This window comes from Sprattus sprattus (genome assembly GCF_963457725.1).
Source record: "Sprattus sprattus genome assembly, chromosome: 10".
NCBI lineage: Eukaryota > Metazoa > Chordata > Actinopteri > Clupeiformes > Clupeidae > Sprattus > Sprattus sprattus.
Window position 1 is genome coordinate 8,667,509 of NC_137908.1, and position 15,676 is coordinate 8,683,184.

Below are 15,676 nucleotides of genomic sequence, written 5' to 3' on the forward strand. Positions count from 1 at the left end.
CTTGATGACTCTCCATCCGTTTAAGTTCCCCAAGAGGGAAGGCAGCAAATCATCTCCAGGCTGCCCCTATGTGGTCATTTGATGAAACAGCAGGGAAAGAAGACCTCAGCCCCATCCCATCCTAACAGTCTCATCTTTCTTTTGAAAAAATGGCTTTCCTCAAATACTTCATCAGCTCCATCACATTTAGCATATTTCCCGGACTGATTTGTTCATAAATTAGCCTGTTTATCCATGTGCAGAAAGAGAACAAAAATAAAACTGAAAACAGTTAATGAACGCACAGGCCTTAGTTGTTGTTGTGATGGACTTTGGAATGCATCACACTTGATTAGGCAGTGGATATTTCCTGATTGGTCTTGGCTCTAAATGGAATCCTCTTATTCGCTTTCATGATTGGCCTATCCTAATTATGTAAATACCCCCCTCTCTAAGTGTCAGTACTGTAAATGAATTGTGTGTGCTCACTCGCCCAACCGCCATCCCATTGCATTAGTAATGGCCCTAATTGGCCACTCTTTGGGAATAATTGCGGTGACCAAGGTCAAGTTCTCTGCCCGTCTTCATCTCAAGTATTGTTTTTCAGCACATAAACATGATAACTGCACACTGTTCCCACTGCACACCGAGGCGCCCTAGTGGAGCCACAGATCGATGACAAACGTAGGGTTGTGAGTGTGAGTGTGAACAACACACAGGGAGAGTGTGTATAGACTGACAGAACTGGATACAGCAGGCAAAACAGTGTTTACTACCCATTATTTTCCAACTAGTTTCTACTCTTCAGATCCATTGCGGCGGTGGACGGTAACACTGGCAGTCATATGTGAAATATCAAGTTGGCTTTTACGTCATCTGCAGGGAAGGATATTTTCACTGGACTTTCACGGCACATGAAAACATGGCACGTAATTCAAAAGCTTATTTCCATTCAGTAATACACAGCTGTTCCACTTGAAGAACTCATAAAATTTGCACAGGGTATTTAGGCTATTTTATGTGGTCTGAGTTTGGAAAGTAACGTCATCCAAATTAATGGTATGACATGTTATGTCTTTGTCTTCAAGTGGGCTGCGTTGAATATTGAATGTCAGACATGGAAATGAGAAATTCAAAAGCGGAAAAAAAGGATACATAAAAAGGTACTGTATATTAAAGGCAATTACTACTCAAGCTACAGTTGTCCTGTTTTCCCTCTGTGGGTCAGTTCTGTGATGTCTGAGATCATCCCGTTGACTGTTGAATGAAAAGCCTTGTTGAATAAAGCACCATAACAAAAGACGAGTAACAGAGCAGTTTATTTCAAAGACATGTATCAGTCAAAGCAAACCAGACAAAACACTACAGGATACAGAATCACTGGTCAAGACACACTACTGCCTCCCTAATGGTCCCTTTCAATGAATCACCAGAGCTGGCCATGGCGGAGTTCCCATATGAAAACTACCCCAGGCATTAAGTACGTGGCTCAGTCTGAGGACAACCTTGAGTGCAACCTCTGAATGCATTTGTTTGTTGTCCTCTGATACAGTTTACTGGCCACACTGTAATGGTCCCATGTGGCTGGTAAAGGTGCTTCGCCATCCATCCCTCTTTCTTTCTCTCTCTCTCTAATGCGCGTGCTCTCTCTTTCCGATGGCTCGGGCAGAACAAAGGCAAAGTTTCTCTACCACAGACTTTGCCCACCCTCTATGACTAAGTTATGCCCTGTCATGTAGTCGGAGGCATCAGATGCCAAGTAGACCACTGCAGCTTGCAGGTCTGTCACATGAGCCAGTCGTCCAGCCGGGATATCTGACAGCCAGCGCTGCACCAGGGGCCTCAGACTCTCCGAATGGATGAGAGGGGTGTCAACAATCCCCCTGGAAAGAGGTGGGGGGGGGGGGGGGGGGTTGGAGGGGGGGATGAGGAGTGTTCAAAAGTGGGAGTAAGGGAGGGGGGGAGGGGTAGGGAGAGAAAAAAAACAAGATGAGCCAGGCACATCAGACATCACAGGCAGGAGTGACAGCCACGAGTCACAGCAGCCACCACTTGGGTGACAAAAATAAACCCAATTATCCTTGCGGCGAGTGAGGGCGAGCCCCAGCGTTTCTGAGCGGCCCTCTGATGATGTTTACAGCGGGACCCCCAGCGCTTAATGACTCGCCCCTGCTCGCTCCCAACACCATATGCGGGGATCCTCACCACAATTTGATTTTTAGTGGCCCAGAGTGCAAGCAGGCAATCTCCAGCTGTGCCACCCCCAGTCTGACATACTGATGCGTTGGCTAACATTAGCCGGTAAGTGAGAATGGCCTGTGAATGCACTATAAATGCCTCTCCTTGGTTCTAAGGGGAGGGACAGTCAGTAGACGTCTCCAGACCTGATCCTTTTCAACAGTACTCACAGCAATCACTCAACAAAAAATCCGCCCTCACACACACACACACACACACACACACACACACACAGACAGCTCACATGCAATCCACTCACGATTGGTACAAATGTATTTACGCAAGGGCGTCTAATGAGAAATTCTGGCAGACATTCTCCGACAATCAGCATGACAGTGACTAAAAGCCGAACATCCATCTCCCCCTGTTTAGCCAGGTCTAAATGTATTCCGCTGCCTTGGTACAAATTCCGCCATTCTGATAAATTAGCGCTTCCGAGGAGCATGTGACACCTTGGTTAACATATTCCACCTCAATTATATTTCTCTTCAGCACCCTGTTATCTGGAACCTTTCCTGGCAATCAGAGGTGCCGCTTTCCCTCAGCCAATTTTCTAGATAATGTGGCTTATCACCGCGGCGGCTAAAGTTGCCAATGAAATCAGGCGGAAGTCAACCTCACACTCGCTAATTGTGTCCCCCCTTTTTTATGCATATTTACCCACTGTCACTTCAAAGAAATCAGCAGCCCATTGAGACAGCCCTCCAATAGCGGGTGGGGGGTGAGGGGGAAGGGGGGGATTGCTTCTCTTTGCAAATTAAAATTAGCAAACAAGCCAGCGATAAATAAAAATGAGGGGCCGAGCACGGCAAGCGTGTCTTTGTTTCCCGCCGCCAACGGAGGGGCCTCGGCTCCGGCAGCCGGACGGATTTGCTCGGGGATCGCAGGGGCTCAGGGATGCTCCACTTCACACGCATCTCCTCTCCTCCTCCTCCTCCTCCTCCTCCTCTTCCTGCTCCTCTTCCTCTCGTCTCCTCACAAGAGCCTCACACACAAATAGACACAAACAACAGGCCCTATTGTTGTGACGACACCTCTGGTTCAAAAGGCTAATTTGATTCCCTAATTGAATATAACAATTAAAAGGGAGGAAAAACGCATGTTTAAAAGGTTGACTCATCCCACCAGACGTCATCAAATTAAGCACTGAAGTATTGTCTGCAACCCTTTAAATTAGCGCCTCAATCTCTGATGTGTCCCCAGTCCACAAGCGTCTGACAATGCTCTTTCTTTTTTGTCTCGTTTCGTATTCATTCATCACAGCTTTGCTAAGCCAACAAATAATAATAAAAGAGGATTACAATAAATTGCTTGTTTGCAGTGAAAAATAAATGGCTGGCTCTTGCTGCCCACAGGACGTTAAGGCTGGCAGTGTTGCTAAGGGTTTCTGTCTACACATGAATGCATTCATGCAGCAGACGTTTGCTTAGCTATCAGTGAGGGTGGGGTGGGGGGGACTCAATCAAGTTGCATAGCTGCTAATTGCATTTCATGAAGTCAGACATTTAAGTCACATCATTCCCAAATATAAATCATGGAAAGTGCTTACCTAATCCAGATCCATGTAAAATATATGTCAGTGTAAGTTTATTTTTCATTGAGGAGTTTGCTTTCCTCAATGTCAAACGCAGTGGTGGAAGTATTCAGATCCTTTACTTGAGCAAAAGTGCCAATACAGCAATGTAAAAATACTCGATTAAAAGTAAAGGTCCTGCATGAAAAATCCCACCCACTTCAGTACATAAGTATTAGCAGCAAAATGTAGTTAAAGCTACTGGTTTAATCTTGACCAATGTGTTGTATTTAAAAAGGTTTTTATATTACCCATAATGTAAAATCTTAAAAGTAACTAGGGGCGAAAGCTGTTAAATAAATGTAATGCAGTAGAATGTACAATATTTCCCTCTGAAATGTAATGGATCATCATGTAGCATAAAATGGAAATACTCAATTAAAGTACAAGTACCTCAGAACTCTACTAAAGTATAGTACATGAGTAAATGTACATTGTTACTTTCCACCAATGGTCAAATAAAGGTGGCCTCAAAGATCATATACGTGGCCTCGCAGGACAGTGAAAAGTTCTGTGACATGTCTCTGTGACGTGACTGGTTTCTGCTTCATTGTTTCACTATCTGTTGCCCAAAACAGAATGTCAAGCATATCTGACCGCTGAAACTGAACCCAGCCCTGGTGTGTGGCAATGTGTAAAACTTACGGTGAGATGCAGTTGACTCGGACCCCTCGGTCGATCCACTCCGTGCCCAGAGTCTGTGTGAGTTTCAACACGCCTGCCTTGGACGTGTTGTAGGCCAGCTGCTTCTGAGGGTGAGGAACTGCAGGGGAGGAGAAGGCGAAGCGAAGCAAGTGAAAGAGTTACATTTTCCATCCTGTCTTGGTGCAGAATGTAATTCTGCCTGCCATCACATCACTTTCTCAAAACCAAAAACAACGAGCCCTCTCTCACAAAAAATCACGCAGACTTTCACATCACATCAGACCTATGGCTTACTTTAAAGGTGTTGACCATTTTCAGGAGGCATTTATTTTATTAGTTCCACAACAATGCATCCCAATGAGTGCGCTCTATGAAGCTGAGGAACGTTCACAAGGCACATTTCACTTGCTTCACTTCCAGCAATGCTTCAGTCATAACTCAACGCTCAGGCCCGAACCGAGAGCGACAGGGAGATGGGCTCCTCATTAGCTTTCCAGGACCCTGTAGATGAGGCAATGTAAAATTAATTACTCTGGATGTTCACTTGTGCACCGCCGTCGCTAACAAAGGCAACATGCCATTTGTTTGCCTTGACCATCACAGATGCTGCGCGCTGCGTGCGATGCGGGGGGAAAGGGCCTCATTTTCCGCCGGTTGATTAATCATCATGAGCGGGGCTCCAAGTTACATACAACTTTAGTAGTTAACCTCGTCACCCGGTGATCTCACTGCCAAATAGCCCGGGCCGCGAGCGAGCGATGATAAATATGACACAGCTGCACGGAGAGGCAGCGGCTGGTCCTGCCGAGAAGAGAGGCTCCAGCTCCTGCTTCCCAGGCCCTCATTTGTTTAGAGATGAGGGAGGGGGGGGGGGAGGCGCTGATCAGCTAGAGGAAGAACAACGGCTAAGGAAGAAGATGATGATGATGATGATGGTAGTGATGATGGTGATGATGAAGAGAGGGAAAACACAACCACCACTATGTGACCTGGAGAGCTGTGTTTGAGGAGGAGTCAAGCCTCAGGCTTACAAACAGAGACGGGCTTGAAATCCCCCTTATCAGGTGTGTGTGTTTTTGTATAGATGTATAGTGTGTGTGTGTGTGTGTGTGTGTGTGTGTGTGTGTGTGTGTGTGTGTGTGTGTGTGTGTGTGTGTGTGTGCACGAGTACTAGTGTGAGCCTGAGCAGGGAGGGAAGACTGCATCTAAAACAGGCCGGCAGCCATAATCCGTGCTGAAGACCTGATGATACCAGCTGCGTTGCGTAGTTCAAAACTGCCTTTATCCATCAAATAAAGCCTCCTTGATGTTTCCCTCTTCCAGCACTGCCAAGTCCCCGGAGAGGAGCGGAGAAAAGAGAGCTGAAGATCCTCCTAAAGCCCTCTTTAACATCCAGGCAGCTATTTATTCCTCTTCTTTAAGGGCAGGCAAACAAGCACTGTAGCTAACAAGGCTCTGATTATTTAAGTGTAGATACAGGCCGTTGTCATGAAGGTTTTTTTTTTTTCATCATTGTAGGGCAGCTTTGATCTGACTGGTTGACATTTGGCTCTAGCTTCCCCCAAAACACACACAGCCAGAATTCACAGGATTCTCTTCTTCCTCCAAGCACAGCCGCCTGACGGCTTGCTAACAACAATCTCCCAATCCCCATCCAACGCGAAAGCCATATCAAACACCACTTTGTTCAATGCTTCTGCACGGCTAATAATGTAATATTTCATCTCAGCGTGTGACCAGGAAGCACACCTGCATTCTCATGAGATAGGGGGAGAGGGGCGGTGTGGAGAAAGGGGTAAAAAAAACAACAATATTATTCAGCAGATGGTTCAAATGCTGTCACTGTGCATTTTAATAGGCCTTCGGTGTCTCCATTTTCTTACCCAGTCTGGCTACAACAAGCCCCATCTGATTATACATTATGACAATATAATAACAGATGTCCAGACCGATAAAGCATATTCCTATAGGACTGTTTTGTAATGCGAGTAATTGATCACTGCTCTCTCCCCACCCCACCCCCCCCACCCCCACCCCCCACACTTTACACACTGGCCCTCTATTTACCAGCATGCTCCTGTTTTACAGATTGCCCCCACAGTTGGGACTCCTGCCCATATGGTAGGCAAGTTTATTGGCTACTTGACTGTACAGCTGATGAAGTGCCGCCGCTCTCCTGGAGGAACCTGTTGGAGGAATTATAGAGTGCCGCGAATAGCTCTCCCTTTACAACAATGCTTGCTTTGGCCTGTAAAAAAAAAAATGGGGGTAACAAAAAAAATAGGCGAGGCGAGGAGGGGAGAGGAGAGAAAAATATGATGCTGTACACGGCCACTTAAGCAAAAGGCTGGTGGGCCCAGGATCAGTGGTGCCAGGTGGGGACTCCCTTTACTCATGCTTGTTACGAGTCACCGTGTGTGAGGCTCTGAAAAGCCCTCACAGAGTCGTCTGGTTTTATTATGAAGAAGAGAGAGAGAGAGAGAGAGAGAGTACAGCGAGTGGCACTACTGCAAGAATACCGCCGATACTGAGAGATTATGAAAAAAAAGAAAGTGGGGCAAGTCCAGGAAGCTATGGCTTGCTTTTCAACTGATGTACCATCCTGTGAACCGGCTGGGTGAATAGATGGCATGGGGCTGAATAAGGCAGATGGGGGGGGGGGGGGGGGGTATGGAAGGGTGTTGTGGGGGGATATGGAATGGTATGGGGGGGGTTGGAATTCTATGGGCTCTATGGTATAGAAAAGTGTATCCGCATGCCTAAATAGGACACTAGCAACCAGATGTCTGAGCTTAGAGAGGAAGTCAGTCGTAGTATTGTTGATATCAACCCTACCCTTCTCCTGTGTTTTTCACAATTCTCCACTTCCACTTCTCCCACCTCTGCCAATGTTTCTCTAACCATTCTGTCCACCATGTTTTTAAAAGAATGTGTTTGGCTGATGTCCTGAAGTTTACTTTACTATTAGCCAAATCAGGCCAAATTACCCTTTTATTGCAGTGTTCAGCAGGACCAGTACCTCTGGTATGCTTGAGCCCCTCCAATAAACCTCTAACCTTCATTCTCTTACATCCTGACCCCCTCTCCTAAAAACACGAAAAAAGAGAAAGAAATACAAGAGAGCTTTTGACTTACCTATCAGGCTGGCCATGGAGGCTGTGTTTATGATCTTCCCATAGCCCTGCTTCAGCATAACCTGACCTGCAGCCTGAGGCACAGGGAGACACGCTTTCAAACACGTCTCAGTATCAAGTCCCTCGCTAGCCACACAACTGCACAGGAAGAGCGGACCAGAATAAACACAGTAAAGAGACAGCCTCCCTACATATTAAATATCAAATCATAATTGTATAATATTTATATGAAACACACCTCTCTCTCTTCTCTTCTCTCAGCTTATATATGCAATAGTTTTGCTTTACATTCCTAGATGAGTAGCACCGCCGTGTAATAACAGGAACGATACAGTTTGATTTGCTCGGTTTGAACACCTAACAAGACTCCCAATGCCAAAAGTTCAGGCTGTACAGTTAGGATTGGAGTTGTCTCACACAGACAAACATCAGGGTTTTATGGGAAAGCCAAACCGCCCTGTCGGGGTTTCCAAAGGTTCACACAAAGAGATGAAAAATGCCCAGTGGTGCAGAGAAAAGACCTGGCAACATCGCCTACCTGGCAACATATGAAAGTTCCCCTCAGGTTGACACTGAATGTTTTGTCCCACTCCTCTAGGCTGGTGTCTTCGCTGGCCGAGTTCATGTTGATGCCAGCGTTATTGCATGCTATGTGGACTGCTGCCCACTTAGAGACAATGGCATCCACCATTTTCTGAACATCTTCTGGCTTGCTGATGTCTGCAGTGAAGGCCATACTCGGGATCCCTTTATAGTGTTGAAAGTAAATTAATGTTTACAAAGAAGAAACAACATACAATTGACAAAAAACCTAAATTAACTTTTAAGGAATAGTTTAGATCGAGTCTGGGATCCAGGTCCAGTCAAAAATATCAAATCATTTGTTTTACCACCTGATTTATATCAATATTGTTAAAAAATAAATCCAATAGCATACCATGCACTTAGAAATGCCCACTGACAGACTGTTACCTAATGATAGAGCTCCCTCTGCTGGTAAGTTTATACAAATACATTTACATTTAGCGTCTTTATTTTCTCAAAACAGTTGTTCAGCCACCTAGAGCAAAGGTAATATTTCATTTCTCTTTGAGTTTATTCAAAATGAACAAACTAAAGGCCATTCTGGATTACACTATTGTTGTGATACAGATGAAATTTTCGCATCAAAACCGATTATAAGCAGAGAGGCTGGTGTAAGTACTGGGGAGAGAAGTCCATGTGGCATGTGATTCCAGTGACTCATTTCCAGTGACATGTTTCAACCATTCAGTAGGTTTTACACAGGTTTGTCCCTCTTGTAGATCTGAGTAAATATTTTGGTAATTATAATAATTATTGAGTAAATATTATGTTGTTGTGTTCATCTGTAGATAATGCACTGGTCTGTTATTGAAATATTATTGGCTTGCCCTTGTGTCCAGTTTTTAGGAGAAATTTTAAGAATTTTGGGAGGGCCTGTATGAATGCTGTATCCATATGCATATCTGTGTATGTGTGACGAGGCTTTTGTATTACTGCCTCCACTGTATAGAGTAGTCATTACTTTATGTAGCTGAGTGTTTAATGACTCATGTGCATAAGGCGGTTTTAGAAAGGTGGTATGGTGTTGTGAGAAGGCCTTCATCTATTTTAGGAATTATACTCTAAAAGAGGCTATTTTAATATAACTAGAAAAAATCTCAGCAAATGCACATAAGTAACTGAGAGATAACATGAAATGTACTCTGCCGCACTCAGATGTAGAAACACACTTCCACAAGTCTAAGTTATTATAGCGCCCTCTACTGGTGAAAAGACACACTGACTGAACTTAACTCACTCAATGCAGAGATTTTGTGAAAGCCTGGTTCTGATAATCGGCCTGACCCTCACGTCAACAGATACCATGTGCCTTCCCTGTTTTTACCTTTTAGTGTAAGCTCTTCCGCTACAGCCTCTGCTTTCCCCTGGTCCACATCCACCACGGCGACCTTGGCCCCGGCCTCCCCCAGAGCGTGAGCAAAGGCCCTGCCGATGCCCTGGCCTGCCCCCGTCACATACGCCACCTTCCCATCCAAGCGTAGTCGATCCAGGATCGGCTTCCCTCTCAAACCCCGGAAAACGTCATCATTGGTCACCTTGTTCTGTTACACACACAAATGCTACTGAATATTGTATAAATAGACAAACAATCATTTTGGTCAGTGCTAATCATCAGTACTAATGAATGGCAACATGCAGAGGTTAAAATATTTTTTTCCCATTTATGACTTGTAAAATAAAACATATTAAGGCCGATTAGACAATGATGTCAGTTAATACCTTGTGACCCAGTAAGAGATCCTGGTTTTACCTTTAAGAGTGAAGCTTGTGAGGGGGGAATTCTGCGTATGATCGTGATGCCATCTCTTATGGGAATCATCACCTAGAACAACACCACAGGATACCCCAATGGTCCCAACAAAAATAAATCATAATAGCTTGATATTTAAAGCGACATTACGCAGGTTTTTACCCTTTTTGAAGTTTTTTTTCCAAATAGTTTCTATGACTGATCATTATGTTTTGTGCTCTGGGTCCGAAACCCAGTGAAAATATCAGAACCACATTTACAGTACAATGTAGTACACAGCCCAAATAAATAAGTTAGCAAGCTGCCTAGATTGTATCCATAACAGGTACAAAGGGCATATAAAGGCAAGCGATTGAGGATATGTTATCAAATTAAATAAATATGATCTACCTGCTCCACACGTGGATCTTTGGAGACAAACTCGTTAAACTCTCTTAGGGCCAGACCGTTTTCATCTTTTGAGTCCTGTAGATAGACTCTTCCTTTGAACAGACAGTTATCTACACATATCACTCCATCCATGCGTAGAAGGTTGTTGTCTAGGAGAAACTTGTAATAATTGATGTAGTTGCTTTTGTCTGCATCGATGAACACCATGTCAAACTGGTCACCAGTCTCTGCCAATTCCTACAACGTACAAAAACAGAACTCAGAAAGTGCCACTGCAGTTTAAATATAAAGTTACAAAAGCTTATGAAAGCAAAATGTGTCTGTATTATATATGTGTACCTCAAACCATGTTATATGAGTCCTTTGTGACATACATACATTACAAAATCTCATTAAAATTCACCTGGAGGGTATCCAAAGCAGACCCAATTTTCACACTAATCTTCTTGCCATGCGGGGACTTGTCAAAAATGGGCTGGACAAATTCCTTCAGGTAAGCCTCAAGTTCACAGGCAATTAATCTACCATCTTCTGGCAGTGCCTCCGCCATGGACAGCGCTCCATACCCCGTGAACATCCCAATCTCCAGGATTCTCTTTGCTTTGCACATGTGCACAAGCATCTTCAAAACCTGGCCTGTCATAAACGCATACAAAAAAAACTCTTGAACATGTTCTCTTCAGAGGGCTGATCTATAAATAGTGTCATTATTGTTTATTTATTACATTTCATTTGAGTTAATAACAAAAAAGTTAAGTTAAGTGATGCTGTTTTGTTATCTGACACTTCTGATTTTCACATCTGAAAATCTTTCAGACACATGGCTAGCACACCTTCCACGTGTCCAGTGATGCATTCCTTTGGGAGACGAAACATGGTTTCCCCCTCCTCGTATGCTCTGTCCCAGTCATGACACACTGTCTTCCTGCACATAACAACGAAGCACATCATACACAACTAAGTGACCTCATTAGATGCCACACAAAACAGCATGCCATTTAAAATGGCAATTTTATCTTTGCAGAGCTAGTCAGATTCTAGGTTATATGTACAAGCATCCATATAGCAAATGAGATAAAGCTGTGAGTTATTAGCTTCTTCATGCTATGAGTGTGCTGTTCTTGTGTGTATATCCAAATAAACAGCTGCTCCCAAACAAACAGCATGCCCATACTGCGCCCATTGGAGAACAGGTGTTAAAGGACAGACAATAAGGAGCACCCTCACTTGTAGAGCTCAGCTAGAGGATCACTCTCCTGGCTGGTCATTCTCTCCAGGTAGCTGTCTAGGCCACTAGCGATGTCCAGTGCCTTCCGAAGATTAGTCTTCAGCTCTTCTGGGACACTGGCATTACTGTCCGCAATGTCCTTGGCTTTGGACAGATACTCCACAATAAATTCCAACGGAGTGTCTGAGACTGGAGGTAGAAAAAGTAGGTAGAATATCAAACTATATGAATCATAACATTACATGAAAATGTAAATGTTGGTTTATCATGACTTTCCTAATGCAAAAGATAGGATAATTTCTGAATTTCATTGTGTGTTTCACGGCCAACCCCCTAAGGCATGGTTCTTTCTCTTAAAATATTTGTAGGCCTACACTACACAACTCGTAGAAACAGCCTAAATCAATCATTTCAAACTTGTCAGAAACCAATGACATTTGAACTGTGTGTGTGCCGTGTGCCCTGATTGGTCAGCTAGGCGACAATAAGGATTGTGTTATGAGATAGCATCGTCTTGTAACAAAGGAAAAGTGCTGGAATTCCAAGGAAGCATTTCACGCAGCTGAGAAAAGTGGTTTCTGGGGGAGAGGGTTACACGCTCTGGAGTGTACTTTGGGATTTGTAACCTTGTAGACCGTTTCCATACACCTAAAAAGCTATATAACACTAAGGGAAAAAACAGAAAAGCATTATAGGTCCTCTTTAACAAAGATCTAGAATGTATCTCTTTATCTAAAATCTAAGCCTATTTATTTGCGATTGATGAGGTTAGCCCGCCACAGCAAACACTACAGAGAAAACATTAAGTTCTTGGCTCTGGAACAGATACAGTGGTGAAGTTGGGTTGAGGTTTGATCCTGGATTGCTGGATATTCGATTTGAACTTCCGTAGGCTACATTCAGACGTGACAAAGCAGTCCACTCCAGCTTAATGATATGATCAAGGGCATGGAAAGTGGGATGGGGAGGGGTCATCTGCAGTTTTCCTGTGTGTCCCCCAGGAATTACCGGAATTGTACCGGAGTTAGATGCTCGGAAAACCTCTGTCGTTTTTTGTCCCTGTGAATTCTACTTCATATCTTTCCTTGACCTTATGATGTCTTCCATCGAGGTCAAGGAAAAGTGGTTAGGAAAAGATGATAGGACAGACTACCCAACCGCAGCCTCAGCCTCGTTTAGCCTATAGCTTGGTGTCATTCACCCCTGGGAGAATTCAGATGTCTTTTGAATTAAAGTCCTTTGTTCTGAGAATTTTTGAGGATGCAGTTGGAGTTTCCTCTGCATTCCTAAAGCACCCACAATTTTTTTTTTTTAAGTAGCGCCGAATTTAAAGGCGGGACCTTTTCAGTGATGCATACCTGCACGCTCGCAAGATTGTTCCATTGTTTTTTTCCGGATGCTATGAAGGAGTCTTGCCTAGCCTCAGAAGGACCCGACTTGGAAGGACTCAGAAGGACCCGTCCTACTAAGGAACCATTTTTTGACTTTGAGAAACACCCTCTGTCCATCCTCCGGCTCTGGGGTGCCTCAACTCTCAGTGCCATGCTTGGCAGGCTGGCAGATACTCTCGTTCATTCATTCAGTGCCAGGTTTAGGTTCCGGCCAATCATATGCTCACTTACAGCACTCACTCAATGGCCATAGTTAATAATGCAGAAAAGAACGTTGTTGACTCCTTCAACACTAAAACAGCATACGATTGGCTGGAAGCTACAACTGGGACTAAACAAATACACTTACAATGAATGTATGAGAAGGTGAACAAGAGACTGATGGTTACCTCAGTAAAAAGTGCCAATGCTGCACACAAGGACAATTTTATTTTCATCAATGAAATATTTGACATTTCATCAATATTTATTTTCTACTTAAAATCTATTTGTAAGCTAGGCCTAGTTATTAGCCTCATCTAATGTCCATGTCATGTCAAAGTTTCAACGAGTTTTATTTTCATCAATGTAATATTTGATATTTCATCAATATTTTATTTTCTACTTAAAACCTATTGATCAGCTATCAGCTAGGCCTAGTTATTAGCCTCATATAATGTCCATGTCATGTCAAAGTAAGTGTGTTGACTGTTGTTGTTTCAATGAATGCTCCAGCAAATGTGCCATGTATGGGTAGGTTACATATCGTCCATTTCAGGGCGTCCGTCACACAGAAGTGTACAGTAGGCCGTCACAAAGTTATCCCGCCTCCTCCATGAACTCAAATGCCTAACCCGACCAATAAGATAAGCCTAATTTTACTCCTTTGGGCTACAGCCCTCCCACTTGTAGCTCCACAGTCGAGTCAGGGAGCAATCCTCCCTATGAGGCACTTTAACAAGTCTGCTAAAAAATATATAAATATTTTTAAGACAAGCAACGAAACGAACAAGGTGGAAAAAGGAGCATTAACTAATCGTTCTCGTTCACTGAAAAGATACGTTCGTGCACGAAGACAAATTCGTTCACGAACGACACATATCCAACACAGATCGTAGCGACTGAGGGTATGGTGAAAGTATCGTGAGACTGTTTTTAGATAAAAATCGATTCAGACAACAACTATTCTTGGTCTCTTTTGACACATGATATTATAGTATTTGTGTCATGCCCTCGATCATGTTATTAAGCTGGAGTGCTTTGTTGTTACCGAAGTTCCAAATGGAATATCCAGCGAATGTCAAACGTCAACCCATATTCACCGAACCCCTTCCAGAAGAAACTATTAGTGGGGACACACTGACAGCCCACTTTGGACAACTGGTGTTGTAGTGTTGCATTTTCAGTAAGCTACCGTTGCAGACACTCTGAATTAGTTAAAAATAACATTTGAAAACTTACCTTTAGCCGTCTGCATGACGTAAATCTCAGATGAACAACCTGATATAACTACAAATCGGATTGTGTAAGTGCCGGAGCAGGCACTCAAACTTATTGTAATTCAGTTGGTGGGTCCTCTGCTTTCCACGGTTGAGTGTGCTGAAAACACGTGACGGCCAAATTTGCGTAAAGTCTTCCCCCAGCAAATGCCTGCAAATTGTAAGGTGTGAAGTTCACAGTGGTTTCACCCTCAGCATTTCGATATGACCTCCGGTCAATTAACAAAATTAAACATTATGAATGCATGTTGCATGTTACGTGAAAATCAATCACCTTGAGCAAGATTTTTTTTAGACCAGTGCTTCACAATCCATTAGTACCTGTTTCAATGAAATTCAAATAACTTTTATAGAAGTGTATGTTATACAATGTATATTTCAGGTTGAATAACGGAAACTTTAGACTTTGTATCGTCTCACAACTCCTTTAAATAAATACGTACAGTCACGTGCACAGATAGACCCCAAGTGGTGCTCAAGCACCTGCCCTTTGCCCTGGAGGAGAAAAGTGCCCCTTCTGCTGGAGCCCACTTTTTTCTCCATTTATCAATATTTATATTTTAGAATAAAAATTACTCTCTTTTTCATCAATTTTCCCCAAATGTGTTTTGCTACTGACGGGGCATTTATTTGAGTTCTTGTGAGAATTTCGCCCCAACATGCTCCACAGCGGTCAAAAGCCCCCGCCACGCCCCACCCTCCTCCTCCACTTAGTGCTCATGCAGTGCTGAGCATAGACAATAGTGTTACCCAGGAGCTACAAAAGGTTCTAGATGAGCTAATATTTAACCTAATAAGTTAAGAAAATCAAGGGGTTGGTAAGTCCCCCCCATTTACTGGACATGGGTTCAAGCCACGCCTGATGTCATTTCCCTGTCCTCTCTCTGCCTCACTTTAAAAACACGTCACTGTCCCGTCCAAATAAAGGCATACAAACGGATCAAATTAAATCATTAAAAGATAAGAAAAGGGAAACAAAGTTCATAGTCCATTTGCTTTAATTCCAGGGTATTCAGACACCGATGAACAGCCAGTGTACAGGAAAACAGTGTCAAAACAGGTGTTGTAGCAAAAAAACCTCTTCAAATCTTTGAGTTAATACTCATTCAGAGACAGAAGAAGTTTTATTCAATCTGGCAGACATTTCATTAAAATCGAGAGTGGTGGTCCATGGAGCAGCTCTGTCAAAAACCCAGCACACTAACTTTTTAAAGGGCATATTTCATCACTATGCTTTACCAATGAAAAGCCTAATCTAAATCTAAATCTTGTACCAACCAGAATA

At 43.5% G+C, this 15,676-nt stretch overlaps 1 protein-coding gene across 1 annotated transcript; it reads right to left on the reverse strand.

The window, feature by feature from the left end:
- Window positions 1-1,368: 1,368 nt before the first annotated feature.
- On the reverse strand, window positions 1,369-14,436 carry LOC308371516 (uncharacterized protein). Its single transcript, XM_080846456.1, has 11 exons — window positions 14,354-14,436; window positions 11,522-11,711; window positions 11,128-11,219; window positions 10,698-10,930; window positions 10,295-10,531; window positions 9,905-9,976; window positions 9,479-9,695; window positions 8,108-8,316; window positions 7,571-7,643; window positions 4,436-4,553; window positions 1,369-1,862 (listed from the first exon to the last, which is right to left on the reverse strand). The coding sequence occupies exons 1-11, from the start codon at window positions 14,367-14,369 to the stop codon at window positions 1,667-1,669; spliced, it is 1,653 nt and encodes a 550-aa protein (XP_080702582.1). The 5' UTR covers window positions 14,370-14,436; the 3' UTR covers window positions 1,369-1,666.
- Between the last annotated feature and the right edge of the window lie 1,240 nt (window positions 14,437-15,676).

What these genes read in the sequence shown, in the direction of transcription:
- LOC308371516 (XM_080846456.1), bottom strand. An exon ending in GAACTTTCATATGTTGCCAG is followed by an intron (nt 7,644 to 8,107) that starts GTAGGCGATGTT and finishes CCTGTGCCTCAG; the next exon opens with GCTGCAGGTCAGGTTATGCT. An exon ending in CGAGTCAACTGCATCTCACC is followed by an intron (nt 1,863 to 4,435) that starts GTAAGTTTTACA and finishes ACCTCTTTCCAG; the next exon opens with GGGGATTGTTGACACCCCTC.